The sequence below is a fragment of the Bubalus kerabau genome, chromosome 5 (genome assembly GCF_029407905.1).
Source record: "Bubalus kerabau isolate K-KA32 ecotype Philippines breed swamp buffalo chromosome 5, PCC_UOA_SB_1v2, whole genome shotgun sequence".
NCBI classification, from domain to species: Eukaryota; Metazoa; Chordata; class Mammalia; order Artiodactyla; family Bovidae; genus Bubalus; species Bubalus kerabau.
The window spans coordinates 91,612,437-91,633,876 of NC_073628.1; the positions used below are offsets into that span (position 1 = coordinate 91,612,437).

At 38.5% G+C, this 21,440-nt stretch overlaps 1 protein-coding gene across 4 annotated transcripts in view; it reads right to left on the bottom strand.

Annotated features, from left to right (window-relative positions):
• The window catches only part of NME7 (NME/NM23 family member 7), a 252,245-nt gene that overhangs the window by 149,362 nt on the left and 81,443 nt on the right, over window positions 1-21,440 (bottom strand). For all 4 annotated transcript variants that reach the window (XM_055582184.1, XM_055582183.1, XM_055582186.1 and 1 more), the window contains one exon: window positions 693-757. In XM_055582184.1, the coding sequence (XP_055438159.1) occupies window positions 693-757 (65 nt within the window). The remainder of the gene's footprint in view (window positions 1-692; window positions 758-21,440) is intronic.

Here is a 21,440-nt window from a genome sequence, read left to right on the forward strand (position 1 = left end):
AAAATGTAAATTATTAATTGGATTCCTATAATAATTGTACCAATTTATTTGTCAAGTGCAATGATAAGTGTACCACAAAGATACAGAAGAGCTCTAGAGAAGTTAATATTGTTTCTTCAGTGAAGGGTTTCCTGGAAATGTGTCAGCAGGGTGATTTTGAATGATTGTGGACTCCGGAGGCTTAGTGGTGTGACTGCCAAGAGAGGGGCTGAAATGTGCTAACTCTAAAGAAGATCCTGAGAGAAAGTCCAGAAACCAGCAGAGGTCCTGGTCAGGGAAAAAGCCAATTTGATTCTCTTCTTAGTCACAAATCCAGACAACAAAATTTCATTATAAGTACTTAGCTTAAAACTATTTCTTGTTTGGAGGAATTAAATGCATTGTTTCAGTCTGCATTTACTTTGCAACTAAAGTTCCAGGAATTATATAAATCTGTTTTATAAGCTTAAATTAGATGTACCATTGGACAGTTAGCTCTCTGTGAGAGATTATACTGGTAAAATCATTTCAAAAATATTTTTTACTAAAGTTATCGTGTTCAACATATCTTTTTGCTTTTAATGTGTTGAGTTCACAAGTGCACAGAGAAAATTCAATGTAAAACATATTAAAGCATACTGTGTAAAAAAAAAAAAAAAAAAAACAAAACACACAGTTCATCAGTAAGTTAATGACTCTTGCAAACTACCTACCATCTGCATAGCTGAGATTTCAAAACCTGCATCTCGGATAGTCATCAGGATCTTTCCCAGAAGTCCTGAAAATACAGAACAAATGAGTGCAAAAATACAAAATTTTCTAAGGCATTTTAGCTTTATAGAAATGCAAATTTTCTATATCACAGTATTTTGCTTAAACACTTGGGCTTCCCTGTTGGCTCAGACAGTAAAGAATCTACCTGCAATGTAGGAGACCCAGGTTTGATCCCTTGGTTGGGAAGATCCCCTGTAGAAGGGGGAATACTCCAGTATTCTCACCTGGAGAATCCCATGGACAGAGAAGCCTAATGGGCTGCAATCCATAGGGTCACAAAGACTTGGACAAGATCGAGCAACTAACACTTGCTTACACTATGTAAGAGTGAGTCACATAAACCTGCCCAGGAAAACTGATGCTGCTGCTGCTGCTAAGTCGCATCAGTCGTGTCCGACTCTGTGCGACCCCAGAGACAGCACCCCACCAGGCTCCCCTGTCCCTGGGATTCTCCAGGCAAGAACACTGGAGTGGGTTGCCATTTCCTTCTCCAATGCGTGAAAGTGAGAAGAGAAAGTGAAGTCGCTCAGTCCTGTCAGACTCTTAGTGATCCCATGGACTGCAGCCTACCAGGCTCCTCCATCCATGGGATTTTCCAGGCAAGAGTACTGGAGTGGGGTGCCATTGCCTTCTCCGGCCCAGGAAAACTAGGCCTCTAATACTGTGACCCTATTTGATTCAGTAACCCCATTTGATTTTGCAATCCCAAATGTTTAGTAAAGTGCTTCAGGAATATTGACAATCACTTTTTTCAGTTTTGAAAACTATTTTTTAAATTTATTTTTAATTGGAGGATAACTGCTTTACAATGTTGTGTTGGTTTCTGCCATACAACAACGTGAACCAGGCATAAGTATTCATATATCACCTCCCTCTTGAACCTCTCTCCCAGTCCTGCCCCCAGCCTATCCCTCTAACTACAGCACCTTGTTGAGCTGTGTTATGCAGAAACTTCCCACCAGCTATCTGTTTTACACCTGGTAAGGTATATGTTGCAATGCTACTCTCTCATTTCATCCCACCTTCGCCTTCCCCAACTGTGTCCACAAGTCTGTTCTCCTCAAAACCAATCTTGAAGATTATGCAAAAAACTTTTAAGAACCTGAAGTCTAGTGATATAAAAACTATGAAAATCAAAGAGTTAAACTCATATTATAAAAAAATGTGGTATTAAAGTACCAGATATGGAAGGAGTCCAAAAGAACTCAAAGGCAGAGAAACGTCAAATTAAAACTGAAGAGGAGAACAGAAGCTTCAATGGGAAATGAGGGCAGGAACTAGCTCTTTAAGGTTATAGACAGATGGGATTATATAGGGACAAAGGTATAAAAAGAGACAAGGCATAAAGCTGGGGAAAATGTGAACTTGTGTACACAATAGTGCCTGTGGGTGTGCTCAGACACTTCAGTTGTGTGCCTTCAGACTCTTTGCGATCCCATGGACTGTAGCCTGCCAGGCTCCTCTGTACATGGGATTTCCCAGGCAAGAATACTGGAATGGGTTGCCATTTCCTTCTCCAGGGGATCTTCTGGACCCAGGGATTGAACCCAGGTCTACTGCATTGGCAGGTGGATTCCCAGGTCACTGGTGCCACCCAGGAAGTCCATATACAATAGTAAGAGGTCAAAAAAGAAAAAAGCTAAAAAGGAAAAGAGATTTAACCCAAATTTTTATAAAGGCCTTGGATGTCAACATGAAGAATTTGGTCTTTATGCCACAAACAGCAATTTTTATAATGGTGGTTTTAGACTCTGAAGGTCTAGAACTGATTTTTCAGATTACATTCCTGCTGCTCCTGCTAAGTCGCTTCAGTCCTGTCCGACTCTGTGTGACCCCATAGACGGCAGCCCACCAGGCTCCCCCGTCCCTGGGATTCTCCAGGCAAGAACACTGGAGTGGGTTGCCATTGCCTTCTCCAATGCATGAAAGGGAAAAGTGAAAGTGAAGTCACTCAGTCGTGTCCGACTCTTCGCGACCCCATGGACTGCAGCCTACCAGGCTCCTCCACCCATGGGATTTTCCAGGCAAGAGTACTGGAGTGGGGTGCCATTGCCTTCTCCATTAGTCTCCTATAAAAACCTAAGTTTCTTTTTTTCAAGTGAACTTAAATTCTTCTTTTTCTCTCTCTTTCACACATTACACACACAGACACACTCCCTATTCTGGATCATCTTGATGCTTACCTAATGATTCCAAATGACTAGTATCAGTAACAAATAAGTAGTATCAGTGCCTGAATGTGTATTTTTATTTATTATCTTACTGCTGCCAAATAGGCTATTTTAACCACAGCTGGCTGAGGCATGAAAAAACAAGCAAACAAAAAAGACAAGGACAGATCTATTTCTAAAAAGATACATTAGTACCAACTGAAGGCCAAATGATACAATAGCATGCTGTAGAAAGAAAGCTTTCTCAGAAGTTTCAAGAGTACACTAGGTCCCTGCCAAATGCAGAATACTCAGCGCCATATTCATGTTGAACTTACTGATTTTCCACAAACATCTTTTGTCACATTAACGTTAACCTAAATTTTATCGATTTTATAGTTTTGTTTGTAATGAATCTGTAAACTGTTTTAGTTATACAGCTGTATGTGCAAAAGTATACATTTATTTGTATATGTGGACATACTTAAGTTACATTATAATTAAAATAATTTATATCAACACTGAGAATCCAGTGAGAAAAATCTTCCTTCAAAAGAAACACAGCCAAAAGAAATGAATCACTAAAAACGTGAACAGGAGGATATAGGAAGATTATTAATGTAATAATAATGGGTGAGCTGGTCTGAAGAAAAGAATAAGGGACAGAAAGAATAGCAAAGGCTGTTGACATCATCTATTCTGCTGATTAGACTTGCATGGTAGAAGTAAAGAAATAAAGAAGTAATGAATATAAGATATTTCAAAAAAAAAAAGTAATAAGACTAAAGTGAACATAGAGCATGAAGATGAAGGAATAAAGGATTTGAGTCTAAGTGACCAGAAGAATGATAGCACTTTTAAGATGAAAACAAAGCTATGAAACTGAATTAAGAACAAAGATACTGAATTAATTTGGACACAGAAACAGAATTTTAGAGCAGAACACTGAGAAGACAGTATATCCAATGGCAGAAAAAATCATCAAGGAATGAATGAATAAACTCCCTTTATTAAATTGGTAATGTGGGGTCTTCCAATAGATAGATATATAATGAGGCAGAGAGGTTAGAGTTGAAGTGATGAGAACAGATCAGTATTTGTTTGATAAAAATAAGGGGAAAAGCAAAAAAAAAAAAAAGAGAGAGGGAGAGAGATGAGACGAATGAGTTTCGAGAAAATACCTGAAGTGTGGAGACTGAAGAATGAATTCTTCAAATGAATAAAGACATGTAAAAGGACATTTGCAAGAGAATCAAGAAGAAAAATATCACAGTAGTATTATAATATCAAAAGGAAAGGAAAATTCTTGGAATATAGGGATCTTTAAGAATGAAAGGAAATTAAGCACCCTGGAAATTAAGATAAATCTGCTAGCTTAAGCAAGATGGTATGATGATATTAAAGAAAGTCGTATCAACAGAAGGTTAGGAAAGAGAAGTTTTGCATGTACATGCTCAGTCATATCTGCCCCTTTTTGAGAAAACATGGACTGTAGCTCACCAGGCTCCTCTGTCCATGGATATTTCAGGCAACGATACTGGAGTGGGTTGCCATTCCCTTTTCTAGGGATCTTCCCAACCCAAGAATTGAACCTGTGTCTCCAGTGTCTCCTACATTGACAGGCAGATCTTTTACCACTGAGTCACCTGGGAAGCCCCAACCTATTAGTAATCTGTATCAAATAGTCAGATGACATTGGACACAGGAGTGACAACCAAAATTTCAAGACTATTATCAATAGGAAAAATATAGATAAGTAAGAAAAGAAGAAAGTAAATTAATTGTTGGGAACTCGGCCCTTTCACAGGAAGTTATTCCATTTAATCCTTACAGCAATACGCTAAAACGGGGATTACCATCCGACTACAGAATGAGACTATATGAAGATTTGGAAAAGATAAATAAAATTTGCTTAACATCACAAAACTACCGGGTCTCCCTATCAGTCTTTCTGCCAGTTTTAATAGGAAAAAAGGAATGTATGGAAGCCTGATATGTGAAACTCACTAGACAATGTGACATTGAGGCAAGTGCCATGTTCATTCTAAGAGTCATGGTATCTCTAGTGACACGAGCATCACTGGTCTAGCATGGATGTAGCAGGTAGCTGACAAATACTGCTCACTGAATAACAAAGTTAATAAAAGAAATAGCCAGAGGAAAGAAACAATCACAGCTCTCCGCCTGATGCGAGTCTGGGAAACTCTAAGACTCTTCAGAGCACAGTTAGAAAACACCAGAAAACTGGAAAGGAGTAATTAAAATTAGACAAGGGAAAAAAAATTTTTTTTAATTTTTGGTTTAACAATTCAAGAAAAAAAAGTTCATAGTGACTTCATGCCACATACAAACATTAACTCTAATGAATTCAAGGTAAATGTAAAAAAAAAATATAAACAAAATTGCCTGGGAAAACATCTAGATGATTATTCTCTTCTCATGATATAAGTAGCCTTTTGAAAAGGAGAGAAAGAGGTTGGCTGAAAGCTTCAATTCCAGCTCTGAACAGAATCACCCTCCTCCAACATGAAATCTTCTTTCATATCTCTTTCCACATATTTATTCCTTTCTACCTTGGTCCGTTTTTTCCTCTCACTCTCACCATCAGACCACCTTCTAACTCTTTCCCCAGTGTCTTTTGAAACCCTGAAATATTTTGAACAGTCTTTACGTCTTCAGTCTCAGCTACCTACCACAAGCTCTTCTTACTCAGAATTAATCTTCATTTTTCACTTACCTACAATCATAACAGGTTAAAGGTTTGCCTCCTTTTTCCCTTGCTATGATTTAAGTTTTTGTGTACTATCTAAGCTCATATGTTGAAATATTAATGCCCAATGTGATGATAGGGGCCTTCCCTGGTGGCTGCAGGTTCAATCCCTGGGTTAGGAAGATCCCCTGGAGAAGAAATGGCAACGCACTCTTGCCTGGGAAATCCCTTGGACAGGGGATTTGGACAGGAATCTGGCAGCCCACAGTCCACAGGGTCACAAAGAATCAGACTCGACTTAGCGACTAAACAACAATGTGATGGTAGGAGGAGGTTGTGCCTTTGGGAGGTGCTTAAGTCATGAGGTTGGAGCCCTCATAAATGAGATTAGTAAAGGTCAAGATTTTAGATGCATTAGTAAATCAAGATCCAATTATGATATCTATAAGAAAGCAAGTTTAAATATGAAGACACAGGTAGGCTGAAAGTAAATGGATGGAAAAAGATATACCGTGCAAACAATAAGTATAAGAAAGCTGGAGTGGTTATATTAATTTTAAATAAAGTAGAATTTATGAAAGGGGTATTATACAGATAAATGTCCTAAGAGGTATTCAAACACAGAACTTTAGACAGACAGCTGAAAGAAAGTGGATATTCATGACAAAAAGAGCATAGAGCAAATGTACGGAGAAGTAAAATAGCAAGGTTCTTTTGGGAAAGGGGAAATGAGACAGGAGAGAGCATAGCAGAGGTGGCAGAAGACACTGGTAGAAGGACTCTTGGACTTATATAGAGGTTTGAATGTCATCCTATAGGCCAAAAGTTCCCCAAACTTTTTGGTTTCATGGACCTCTTCTTAGAAATTATTAAAAATTCTAAAACACTTTTATGTACTAGGTTATATTGATAAATATTTGCTGTGTTATAAATTAAAACAGTAAATTTTAAAATATTAATTTAAATATAACAAAAATTCTTTACATTTTAACATAAATACAATTTTTATGAGAAAAACGACTTTTCCAAAACAATAAAAAATTAGGGAGGAGAGATAGTTTCATGTTTTAAAAAATCTCTAATTTCTAATTTAATGAAAAGCAGCTGCCTTCTCACATCTGCTTCAACTTTCAGTCTGCTGCTCTGTGTTGTTTGCTCAAAATATGTAGATTTGGGTGGAAAATGTAGTATTTTAATAGTCTAATAAAATTTTATATATTCTTCTTTCTTTGACAAGTAGTAGTTTCTTAAAAGCTCACTGCAACATATAATTTCAAACTTCTACCAATGAACGTTTTTTTAACCTTGTTACATTAAAATCCACTGGTCTATCTTATACTCTGTATTAATCTGCTATCCTTGCATGATTTTGTAACATCATACACATTGTTTGGAAAATTCGATTATGCAGATATTCCAAATGTTGACTCTACTACACAACATCAAAAACATCCCATTTGTCAAATACATATTTCATCAGAATAGTCTAAGTATTGGGAAGCTGTTCAAGATGGTGCATACAGTTTTCCAAACTCTTAACTCTAATTTTCACTTGTAATTTTATCTTCTTTTGGATTTTTATCTTGAGCAACAATTATTTCCAGTTGTCACTTCTTTTAAATGACAGGCTTATTTTAAAGAAAATGCCAAATAGCCTTATCTGAATAACCACAGATTGTCATTCTTTCAAGTAAAAATGGTACAACAGCTGTATATGTATTTCTCCTAAAGATAACATTACATTTCAATATGGATCAAAACTGCTTTATGCATACTTCCCATTTCTTCACACAGAATATTATAAATATTTTGACTTGAGGGTCAAAACTTAAGTTAATAATTTTAACTGTTTCATCAAGGGTATTCTTAAGTGAAAGCAGCTTTTCAAATTTTTCTGCAAACACAAGATGGTTAAAAATATATTGACCACTGGTATAGTCTGCTACCACTATCCTGATCTTTGCTGAGGTGCCAGCAGTTTTACACACCATTGCTTCTGCACCATTGGTCCAAATGTCAACACATTTTAAAACGCAAATAAATGCTTAGTACTTATGAGATTTGGTCTCGAGGATACCTGAAAAGATCTTATTTATAATAATAAAGAAAAATTTTACATGATTACATAAGAATCCTGATGTCAATATGAAAGTCATATTTAGTCCTATGCATTCACCAATACAAAGAGAAATATACAATCTAGTATAAATCTATAAATCACATTAAACTATGCCCTGTAGGTCATATTTACACATTGAACAGAATAATTCTATTCACAGATAAACCAATAAAAATTATAGCCCAAACAGCCCTGACACTGTGCCAAGAACAGTCAGACATGAGTCAAGGGTACTGCTTTTTTTAATATTCAGTTGGTTATGCGCAGAGGCATGATAAAGAGGCATTTAAGAAAACTGTTCTGTGTTTAACAGCTTGAAACGACAAACTATCAACAACCTTATGTCCTTTACTTTGTTCTAGACAGAAAATGTTCAGCTGACTAAACAAATGACAATAACTATGTAAATAAAGTAACAAACAAAAAAAAAGGTAAAACTGCATGCTCCACAGCAAACATGTTCAAAAGGGTCAAACAAAGCAGATGGCTTATTTTATTTGGCTGGTGTTTGCACAGTTAATTTGTTTTTTAATAATTTGCTTATAACTCCATGAATGCTACCTAAATGTTTTGAATGTCAAATCACCCACCTCTCCATCTCCACTCCTCCTCAGTTCATATCCTGATATCTTTCATCTGAACTGTTCTAAAGCCTTTTTAATAAGCAGCCACCCTCTATCCAGTCATCAACAATACATCTATTACTTCATCTTTCTAAAAAGGCTTGCTTCTCCTGGGTTTAGGAGCTTCCCACCCTCTCTTAGGAAAACTAAACCATTTGACTGGAAAGGGAATTGCCATCTTCTTACATGACCCTATAACCACAAGCTTCAGCCAGTGCTCAAGAAGTGGAGGCCAGACCTAAATAAGGTCAATCATAGCACTCAGCAGGCTGGGCCAAACTAATTCACCCAGGAATGGGCCTAGAATTGGTGCAATTCAGAGTACCTTCCCTGACCCAATCAGACTTCTGCCCTGGAATTTTTCAGCTTGAGTCAGGGAAAAACAACTCTTTCCACTATGTTTCTAAGTATATGAGCCTCTCATTGCTGGCAACCCAACCTCTCTCCCAAAGTGCTATTAAAAGCTAATCTGCAAGCATTAAAGTGAGTCAAAAGCCAGAGAGAACAAAGATACTGAGCAAGTCTCCCTAAGCCAAACTCAACCCCTAATCTACTTCCAGCACTATCCTTAAGTGAGACAAATAGGAAATTCAAGTTGGGTTTCTGTCAGTTGTACTAACAGTGTCCTCATCAAGCCCCCTTTTTATATGAGGTGATACACTGTAGCCTGAGGAAAAAAGGCTATAGCAGGGTGAAAAAGAAGAAACAGTACATTTTGAAAGCTGTGGTACTCTGATGTGTGCTTTCTAATAAAAAAATTTACAGTCAGCAAATATCTTAGAAAAAAATCATAAGTATAGGCACATAATCAAAAACTGAAATTTGAAGATTCCCCTTCTGTCTACTAGGGCTTCCCCAGTAGCTCAGACAGTAAAGAATCTGCCTGCTTGTAAGAGACCTGGGTTCTATCCCTGGGTTGGGAACCTGGAGAAGGGAATGGCAACTCACTCCAGTATTCTTGCTTGAAGAATTCCATGGACAGAGAAGCCTGGTGGGCTACAGTCCATGGGGGTCGCAAAGAGCAGACACGACTGAGCAACTACCACTTCTTTCTATAAAGTTCATAAATGATCATGGTTGGAGAGTGTAAGAAAAGTAACTAACGATAAATATTCAGGTACACTGAAGTCCAAACAGTATTTTTAGAAATAGTAGACTTAACTATTTAAAAAAAAAACAGATTGGAACCAAATAAGGGAAACAAAATTACAAGGAAACTGAATAAAACAGGCACTTTAACACCAATTGGTATCAATAAAATAAAAAGGACAGTAAAGATTTTCATTCAATTTAAATCATATAACACAACATGGTTTGCATCATTTGGAAGAAAATAAGGGCATCAGGATTATATGATCCAGGATGGATGCATAAGTGTCACATAAAGTACCCCAGGGGCTTCCCAGGTAGCTCAGTAGTAAAGAAATCTCCTGCTAATGCAGGAGATGCAGGTTTGATCTCTGGGTTGGGAAGATCTCCTTGAGTAGGGAATGTCAGCCCACTCCAGTATTCTTGCCTGGGAAATCCCATGGACAGAGGAGTCTGGTGGGCTACAGTCCATGCTGTCACAAAAAGATTTGGACACAACTGAGCTCAAACTGAGCACACACTAGGTACCCTAGGTCACCAAGGCAAGTATAATGAGGTGCTAATATAATGTTTTAAGACTTTTAGGGGCATGAAAGCAGCAACATGATGACAGTCTTCGGGACTGAGACAAGCTTCTCCCAACAGTTACAATGAAAACATGGCTTGAATTCAAAATGGAAATAAACGTGGGTTTTTTTCCCCCAGTTTTAAATAAATACATAAATTGAAATACAGTATACATTTTTGAGAATCTGTTGTTTCTCCCTCCAATCTGTACCTGGTCAGGGTAAATAAATCACTGTTAACAGACCTGCCTTCATTTGGCTCTGTTATCTGCTATCACCCCTGCAAAAATGGGCTCTTAGACTGAAAGGCACCCCTTATGAGTTTCATTAGGATTATATTGCTCATAATAACCTACAGTTGAAATGAGTTGTTCTCTCTATCTGTACAGCTGCCAAAGAGGAGTAGACGTGTGGCACACAGAGAGGAAGGTTATCAACAATGACGACACATGAGATATTTGGCCAGGGACCAAGTGTGTCAATTTGCTCTCCAGGCCACAGATGTAAGGGCTGGTGAACACTTCAGTCTGAAGAGCCATCTCCTTTGCCTATATCAATCTAACCTCTCTACAGTCTCGGTTTCTTTCCTCATCTGTAAAAGGGGGTAATACCTACCTCACAGGGTTGTCACAATGATTAAATGTGTCTGTATATGTAAAATTCTTAGAACAGCCAGTGGCAAACAACAGCATTATTAGGTAATGTAAGCAGCAGTAGAGACTTCCCTGGTGGCTCGATCAGACATGACTGAGCATCTAGCAGCAGCAGGGTAGTAGTAGTTGTATAGTCACTAAGTTGTGTCTGACTCTTTGCGACCCCATGAACTGTAGCCCACCAGGCTCCTCTGTCCATGGGATTTCCCAGGCAAGAATACTGGAGTAGGTTGCCATTTCCTATTCCGGGGCATCTTCCCAATCCAGGGATCAAACCCATATCTCCTGCATTGGCAGGTGGATTCTTTACCACTGAGCCACCAGGAAAGCCCCAGTAGAGTAGTACTAGAGCCAATAATCATCTCAGTGTGTTAGGATACACATCTGGGCTTATACAATTAGCATGAATTTAATTTTCAGCAGTACTGTTAAAATGCAAACATTCTGTTAAACTGGACATGGAACAGCAGACTGGTTCCAAATTGGGAAAGGAGTGTGTCAAGGCTGTATATTGTCACCCTGCTTATTTAACTTATATGCAGAGTACATCATGTGAAATGCTGGACTGGATGAAGCACAAGCTGGAATCAAGACTGCCAGAAGAGATATCCATAACCTCAGTTATGCAGAAGACACCACCCTTATTGCAGAAAGCGAAGAAGAACTAAAGAGCCTCTTGCTGAAAGTGAAAGAAGAGAGTGAAAAAGTTGTTTTAAAACAACATTCAGAAAACTAAGATCATGGCATACGGTCCCATCACTTCATGGCAAACAGATGGGGAAACAATGCAAATAGTGACATTTTCTTGGACTCCAAAATCACTGCAGATGGTGACTGCAGCCATGAAATTAAAAGAAAGATTAAAAGCTCCTTGGAAGAAAAGCTATGACCAACCTAGACAGCATATTAGAAAGCAGAGACATTACTTTGCCAACAAAGGTCTGTCTAATCAAAGCTATAGTTTTTCCAGTAGTCATGTATGGATCTGAGAGTTGGACTATAAAGAAAGCTGAGTGCCGAAGAACCAACACTTTTTGAACTATGGCGTTGGAGAAGACTCTTGAGAGCCCCTTGGACTATAAGGAGATCTAACCATTCAATCCTAAAGGAAATCAGTGCTGAATATTCATCTGAAGGACCCATGCTGAAGGTGAAACTCCAATACTTTGACCATCTGATGCAAAGAACTGACTCATTGGAAAAGACCCTGATGCTGGGAGATTGAAGTCGGGAGGAGAAGGGGACAACAGAGGATGATATGGTTGGATAGCATCACCGTCTCGATGGACATGAGTTTGAACAGGCTCTGGGAGTTGGTGATGGACAGGGAAGCCTGGCGTGCTGCAGTCCATGGGGTCATAAAGAGTTGGACATAACTGAGTGACTGAACTGAACTGAGCCACGAGGGAAGCCCCAGTAGAGTAGTACTAGAGCTAATAATCATCCCAGTGTGTTAGGATACACAGCTGGGCTCATACAACTAGCATGAATTTAATTTTCAGCAGTACTGTTAAAACGCAAACATTTTATATGTTCTATTTGACAGGAGACTATTGTGTCACAGACACACCTCCAGGAGACTAATGCTAATGGCTGTGTCACAGTGAATGAGATTGATGCAGTGCCTGTGAGAAGCAGATAACAGGGTCAGCTCTATACCCAGCTAGAGCCACAATAGGGCCGGGCAACCCCACTGGTTCTCAGAAGCAAAGCCACTGCTGTCTAAGCCAGTCATGCCTGGCAAGCACCATGATAAACATGGGAGGAAGTCTGAGCAACAAAAGAGGGAAGAAGAGCGTTCTTACACTTGACAAAGCAAGGCCTCTCTCTCTGACTAGGAACTCCTAGAAATATATGAGGTGAACTGTGTAAAGAGCTTGAGTTCTGTCTTAGCAGATGAGTATGTATATTAGTGAAACAACTTTTATAGGTTCATAAAGAACATGTACAGCTTTAAGTAGAATTTGAAACAAAATTTTGCCTATAAAAACCTCTGCAAGGGGAAAAAAGACAACACTTTATATTTACATCAAATTTTTGAAATAAAAAATCAAGATCATAAAACAAAATGGCAAATGTAGGATAAGTCAGTTTATAACTCCCCACTTAAAGATAGTCTCTATTTTACAGATGGTACCATATTATGTATTTTGTCTATTTTACAGATAACCAGTAAGGACCTACTATATTGCACAGCAACTCTACTCAGCACTCTGTAATGGCCTATATGGGAAAAGAATCTAAAAATGAGTGGATATATACATAACTGATTCACTCTGCTGTACATGTGAAACTAACAGAACACTGTAAATCAACTACACTCTAATTAAAACTTTAAAAAGCAGCAGCCAGTCTGTTGTACAAGACAATTCATCACAATTTAGATGCTATGCTCCACAATCCTTACACTAAATAGGGGTGGTGGGAAATAAAAATGGAAGCTAAAGAAGTGTCAAAAAAGAAATCTTGCATTGTATTTGAGCTGAGACCTGTGAAACATCAGGATGAGACCTATGAAACAGAAGTTTTAATACTGATACAGCCAAGAATGCATGAACTAACAAAACTGATTTATAAATAGATGTCATGTTTAATACTAATAATCAATTTAAAGCAAAATGAAAGAATTTGATTTCTTTTCAATTTTAAATCTTTTATTTCATTAGAAAATAGGCCTGTTTTGTCCTTAAAATGTGATTAGTGTAAAGCAAATTACACTAATCATTAAGAGTTTGAGTTTAATTTTCAATGCCAAAATACAAAAGAAATAACAAACATTACTGAATTCAACAGAAAGAATTTAGTACTAATCATAGCAAACATACATAACAAATCAACTTAGGCATAAAAGCCAAGTGCAAAAGCTTTCTGTTTCTTAGGCAACAATATGTCACTAGGCAAGACCACTTCACTGATAATCTTCCAGTAATTCTTAATCAGATAAAAAGATAAATCCATAGATCAGCCTAGCTTCAAATGTCTGTTATGATATCTTGCTGGCTAGTAAGCAAAAATATTGTAGCATCACATGACATCAATTGCAGATGAGAGTTTGAATTCAGCAGAATTATTAAACTGAGAGCTAGCAACTTAAGTCTTAGAGGATCTCAAATTCATTAGCTGATCATAAAGTTCATTCCAGTAGCAAGAAGGCTTATAAAATATAGACCTAATTCATCGAAAAGCATTTCTGATTTTCCACTTATACCACACACCCAAAACTAAAATACACACTTCCTTACCAATGTCCTAACAGCCGTAATCTGCAATTCCTTACAAGGCAATAAAAAGAGTAACCAATATAACTTTACAGATGCACCCACAATATGGTAACTCAGTATATTAAAATTCATCGCAATGTAATTGAGTAGGAAATAGTAAAGGCGGGTTCTACACCAACATTAGAGCAACAGAAAAGACCCATCGGATCTAAAAATCTCCAGGGAAAGGCCATCAAGAACCCCTCCTTACTGGGAAAAAAGGATGGACTCAGCATAGCAAAGGAAGCCAAGAACAATCAGCATCAGCAAGGTTGAAATAAGATTACAATTTTAAAATATGGACAGTCCAAGAAAAACAAAGCAGGGTACCAAGCTGACAGGGCAAAAAATGAAAATTCTGTAGTATTAGGCAAACAGACCATCAGAAGTCCAAAGTTAATACCAGGTTACCACGGAAAGCAAGTCAATCACATAATCACAAAGCAATGCTACATTTTTAAAGCACAGGATACTACTGCCAGATTCCAGGTAGTGGGAGATTCTTTCTAATCTTGAAAGAAACCAGTCCCTCTTCTGAAGGGTTGGAGAAAGCACAAATCCCACTGGAAGTAGACATCACGTTTCTAGATTTTCATGAATATGATTGTACATGCGCTATACATGTTACAGGGGCTTCCCTGGTGGTGGTGCTGTTCAGTTGCTAAGTCATGTCCGACTCTTTGCAACCCCATGGACTGCAGCATGCCAGACTTCCCTGTCTTTCACTATCTTCTGGAGTTTGCTCAAACTCATGTCCATTGAGTGGATGATGTCATCCAACCATTTCATTCTCTGTTGCCCCCTTCTCCTCATGCCCTCAATCTTTTCCACCATCAGTGTCTTTTCCAATGAGTCAGCTCTTCACATCAGGTGGCCAATGTATTGGAGCTTCAGCTTCAGCATCAGTCCTTCCAATAAACATTCAGGGTCGATTTCCTTTAGGATTGACTGGTATGATCTCCTTGCAGTCCAAGGGACTCTAAAGAGTCTTCTCCAACACCACAGTTTGAAAGCATCAATCCTTTGCTGCTCAGCCTTCTTTATGGTCCAACCCTCACATCCATACATGACTACTGGAAAAACCCTAGCTTTGACTATATGGACCTTTGTCAGCAAAGTGATGTCTCTGCTTTTTAATACACTGTCTAGGTAGCTCATAGCTTTTCTTCCAAGGAGCAAGTGTCTTTTAAAGAACTTGCCTACCAATGCAGGAGACACAAGTTCAATCCCTGAATTGGGAAGATCCCATGGAGAAGGAAATGGCAACCCATTTCAGTATTCTTGCCTGGGAAACCCTATGGATAGAGAAGCATGGTGGGCTACAGTCCATGGGGTTGCAGGAAAGTTGGACACAATTTAGTGACTAAGCAACAACAACGTTATAACTTACCAATAGAAATCTGTTAGTTTTATAAGCAAGCACCAGAAAAGACTGAAAAGGTAATTCAAAACCATGGGTCCATTAACTCTAAAATGAACAAAACCAAGTACAATTCTTTTCCCTTCCATAAAATTAGTTCTGTTGTTTTGTATTCTATTTTTACAACATATAAAGAAAAGGACTCTCGAAGCTTATCTTTGCACAACTTTTAAAAATATGAACATTTATTTTCTTTATTCCAGTTATCCAAAGTCACCATTAAGGTGGAAACAAACTTAGACATCTTATTACAAAAACACTGCTTCTTTTGTTGACCTTAAATGAGTCTATCTAATTTCCCCAGTTGGCAAGATTACATTGCCATTCATAGATAGGCTTGCTGCTGCTGCTAAGTCGCTTCGGTCGTGTCCGACTCTGTGCGACCCCATAGACGGTAGCCCACCAGGCTCCCCCGTCCCTGGGATTCTCCAGGCAAGAACACTGGAGTGGGTTGCCATTTCCTTCTCCAATGCATGAAAGTGAAAAGTGAAAGTGAAGTCGCTCAGTTGTGTCCAACTCTTCGCGACCCCACAGACTGCAGCCTACCAGGCTCATCCATCCATGGGATTTTCCAGGCAAGAGTACTGGAGTGGGGTGCCATTGCCTTCTCCTATAGATAGGCTTAGAAGTAGACATAATGCCACAAATTATATAACTCTTGCTCCTCATCTGCTGGAAGCACAGTTTATATGCACTGGGTATAGGCCTCCATTTTTGGTTTATTTTCCAGCATGTCCTTATGTAGGGGGCAGTTTTGCTGACCATTATTTCTCAAAATGTGGTCCCTGCATCAGCAGCATTAGCCTGACTTGGAAATTTCAGAAATGAAGACATACTGAGTCAAACACTCTGAAGGTATGGCCCAGGAATCTCTATGTTAACAATCCAGATCCAGTTATCCAGATGCTCACTAAAATTTGAAAACTATGATTGGGAGCAAAAGATCTGAGGACAAGAGAGCATCACGATTACCACTCTCCTGGCCGTGAAAAAGGCGAAGATGATCCGAAAAGCCTATGACTTTAATCTCTAGTCCACTTCTTCCTTAATCCCATTACTCCATACCTATATCATCTTAAAAAACAAGTCAAACATGTCTTAAATTCTTAAGTTCTGAATTTTGGGTCTTAATTTCCCCTACCCCTTTTTATACAATTTTTAAAAATATGCCTCATTGGAAAACAAACAAAATGGAAGTAAGAGGGGTACATGGTGGAAGCAAATCTCCTTTCCACCCCAGATTCTCAGTCCTTCCTCTTAGAGGAAATCACTGTAAGTAACACTTTACATACTCTTCTAGAAATACTAAACGTACGTACAAATACACATACATATATTTTTTGTTTGTTTGTTTTGAAGGAAATGAGAACATACTATATACCATCTACTGGTTCCCTGGTGGCTTAGATGGTAAAGAATTTGCCTGCAATGTGGGAGACTCGGATTTGATCCCTGGGTTGGGAAGATCCCCTGGAGAAAGGAATGGCTACCCACGCCAGTATTCTTGCCTGGAGAATTCCATGGATAGAGGAGTCTGGGAGGCTACAGTCCACATGGTCATGAAGAGTCAGACGCGACTGAGTGACTACAGCTTCACTTTTCATACCATCTACTCTTTGCCTTGCCCAGTTTCTAAATATTTATTGTAAAATATAAAAAGTACATGTTTTAGGCAAAATATATAACAGTTTAATAATTTTAAAGTGAACATCTGTGCTCAGAAAAAAATCAGAACACTCAGTTATATATATACATATATATATAACTGAATAATTTTGCTGTATACCAGAAACTAGCAAAACATGGTAAATAAACTATATTTCAATAATGAAAAAAGACCCTTAAGATTATCCCAAAGAGACACTGCAGAGTGTTCCTTTGATAACTACGCTCTTCTGTAATGACCACCATGAAAATGGCTGAGGAGAAATAACTTCCCATTTGGCATACACAAGCCACCGTATGACAACACAGAGATGTAGTCGATGTAAGGTAGTGACAAGGGACAAATGAACTAACCACCGAAACAAGTGAGAACTTTGAATCACAAGCTTTCTAGAGTAGGAAGTTTGTGTGAATATGCAGAAAAGCAGTGTACCATTTATTAAACAATGCAAAAAGTAATGACACAGATCATATCTTTCAGCACTTCTCATAAGTATCAACTGCTCTCGTCTTTTAACATGTCATTTGGAAACCCAAGCTCTCTAGACTTCTGTAAGGTACCATCCTTTCTTTAGATGTGTGCCTTTTTTCTTCCTCATAAGAATCAATTCTAATTAAATTGTCAGAATTTCCTCATTTATAATCTGTCATGTAACATGAGTCATCTTTTAAAGTCTTACCACACAAGATCATGTTACCATGGCTTTTCATTTTTAAAATATCTCCTGATAAAGTAACATGATATGGCCCAAATCCCTGGGCCCCAGCTGCAGAACGATGGGTCCTGCTCCTAGGTTAGTGGAAGGAAGCTGCCCAAAGAACAAGACCAAAGCCTAAGTAGAAGAAAGTCCTGTCTTCCTCTGTCATTGTGCAATTACAGGGGCATTTCTGCAGAAGAGGAGTAAGAAAGATATACAATAAATCAGTACCGAAGATCCCTCCAAAGGCAGAAGAATGGGAACACACTGTCTTTGCAAACTGAGATATGTTTTCCTCAAGTCTAGACCATTTCTGGGCTTCCCAGGTGGCACTAGTGGTAAAAGAACCTGCCTGCCAATGCCAATGCAGCAGACTTAAGAGATACAGGTTCGATCTCTGAGTCGGGAAGATCTCCTGAAGAAGAAAATGGCAACCCACTCCAATACTCTTGCTTGGAAAATCCCATGGACAGAGGAGCCTGGCAGGCTGTATGTAGTCCATGGGGTTGCAAAGAGTCAGACGCAACTGGTGAGGCGACTTAGCACTCACAGCGCAGAACATTTCTAACTATGTTTGGCATTACTTAATGACATTTCTAAAATTACATGGTCCTCTAACAGACATGAACATGAAAAATAAACAAGGGGAGTAGTATTTTGTCAAAACTCAGCATCTATTCTTGCATAAATCCTGTTCCTCCTTAAATACTCTGTGAATACCTAGAAAACATGTAGTCACAGCTATGGTTTTTCCAGCAGTCATGTATGGATATGAGAGCTGGATTCTAAGGAAAGCTGAACACTGAAGAATTGATGCTTTTGAACTGTGGTGTTGGAGAAGACTCTTGAGAATCCCTTGGACTGCAAGGAGATCCAACCAGTCAATCCTAAAGGAAATCAGTCCTGAAAATTCATTGAAAGGACTGATGCTGAAGCTGAAGCTCCAATACTTTGGCCACCTGATGAGAAGAACTGACTTATTTGAAAAGACCCTGATGCTGGGAAAGATTGAAGGCAGGAGGAGAAGGGGACGATAGAGGATGAGATGGTTGGATGGCATCACCAACTCAACGGACATGAATTTGAGCAAGCTCTGGGAGTTGGTGATGGACAGGGGAGCCTGGTGTGCTGCAGTCCTTGGGGTTGCAAAGAGTCGGACATGACTGAGTGACTGAACTGAACTGAACAGGTCAACAGGTGAATAATCTCAAAGTCATATGTGTCATGTTGCCTCAGTAACATCATTTGCTGAATGGTAACTCTTAAATTCTAACATATAAAAATGTAAAAAAAGGAATGGGAAAATGAAGTTTCCTCAAACAAAATAATTCTCCTGCCAATAAATATCATTTCCTTCAGTAATATATATACAGGTTGTCCCCCAAGACTTAGGGTAGTAACTTAGAAATATAAATGCTAGAAATGTATAATAAAATATGATTTGAAAGTTATATAGATTTCTTTTTAAATATTTACCAAAACATAAACTATATTCAAGCTACAAAACATGGAATAAATGTAAAAGAAATTTAAATTAATTTTATAAATGGAATTATTTGTTGCATTTATAATTCTAAAGTTATCAAAGCTTAAAATTACACTAAGACTTCTGAGAAATCTTAGAAGTCACTTTCCTTAATGTTATACTTCTTCCAGTGCTCTTTCAATAAAAACAGGTTTCATTCTAATCTCACTAGAGAGTAATGCCTAGCTAGACACAGGTCAAACTTTTCTGTTATTTTTTTTAAACAACTGCTAAATAGACATTATTGAGAATAATGCTACTGAAATAGTATTATTGAGAAGCTACTTTGGTAAAGCAGAGTGCCATGGATATTCAAATTTTCCATCACTCCAAGAAATTCTCACCAACTTAAAACCGAGAACAGGGGACTACCTCTGTTGAGTCATATGAATTACTGAAAACTAAAAGGTAACTCTTCCTTAACCTTCTTCGTGGTTGTTATTAACCTGACACAGAAAACAAGCTACAAATCTTTCACTTGGTATAAAATAAATGGCAACTCACTCCAGTATTCTTGCCTGGAAAATTCCATGGACAGAGGAGCCTGGCAGGCTACAGTCCATGGGGTCACCAAAGAGTCGGACATGACTGAGCAACTAAACAACTAAAAAGTAGCCTCTGATACAGGTAGATCACCAGAGGAAATACAGGATGTTCCTTGTGCTCAAAATTTATGATAAATGGTTCTCAAACTGGACATCAGATGTTCATCAGGATGACCTGGGGAGGCTTTTTAAAAAATATTTGTTTATCCCTAATTGGAGGATAATTGCTTTACAATGTTGTGAGGGTTTCTGCCATACACCAATGAATCAGCCACAGGTATACATATACGCCATCCCTACTGAACCTCTCTCCCACCTCTGACCCCTCTAAGTTAGGTTCTGGCCTCCAGTCCAGACTTACTAAATTCTGAAGTTAGGGCCCAGAAATGCGCATTTTAAAAGTCCCCCAAATGGTTCTGGTTCACTGAAAAGCTTGAGAAGCACTGTCTAGCACATCTCCATGGTTTCAGGTTCGAGTACCAAATTCCAACCATGTACAAGCTTTATAGCACTTGAGGGCAACTGCTACACTGGCAGTCCCCAGTGAACCATGATCGCTGGTATTCATCAGTTCAGTTCAGTTACTCAGTTGTGTCCGACTCTTTGCGACCCCATGGACTGCAGTACGCCAAGCTTCCCTGTCCATCACCAAATCCCAGAGCTTGCTCAAACTCATGTCCATCCTCTGTCATCCCCTTCTCCTCCTGCTTTCAATCCTTCCCAGCATCAGGGTCTTTTCCAATGAGTCAGTTCTTCGCATCGGGTGGCCAAAGTATTGGAGTTTCAGTTTCAGCATCAGTCCTTCCAATGAATACTCAGGACTGACTTCCTTTAGGATGGACTGGTTTGATTTCCTTGCAGTCCAAGGGACTCTCAAGAGTCTTCTCCAACACCACAGTTCAAAAGCATCAATTCTTCAGCACTCAGCTTTCTTTATGGTCCAACTCTCACATCCATACATGACTACTGGAAAAACCACAGCTTTGACTAGACAGATCTTTGTTGGCAAAGTAATGTCTGCTTTTTAATAAGCTGTCTATGTTGGTCATGGTTTTTCTGCCAAGAAGCAAGCATCTTTTAATTTCATGGCTGCAGTCACCATCTACAGTGATTTTGAAGCTCTAGAAAATAAAGTCCATCACTGTTTGCATTGTTTCCCATCTATTTGCATGAAGTGATGGGACCAGATGCCATGATCTGGAAGCTGAATGGTAAGATGCCACGTGGAAATAGTCTTGGAAGGCTGAAAAACAATCTTGTACATTCCAGCTCCAGCACAGTTCTGAGCTGCATGAAGTCACTAAGCGACCTCATGTATACCACAAGAAAATTGTCAACTGAGTCCAGGTGAAATAATAAATCATTTTTAAGGAACTAATTTGGGGATGGTTGTTACAAAGCAATAAAACATAACTGATTCAGGTTTTTCAAAAAATGTGTTATGTGATATTATCTCTAAAGCTACTACTACTAATAGTCAAGACTTCATTGTATACTTACTAGGCAAACTATTCCAAGTGCTTCACATGTATTAACTTACTCATGAAGTAGGTTCTGTCATCTTCACTTTGCAGAACAAAAAGATAAATAAAGCTTTAGAGACGTTAAAAAATGTCTTCAAGGCCACATAATCAGTGTCAAGACATAGAATTATAACAGTCATT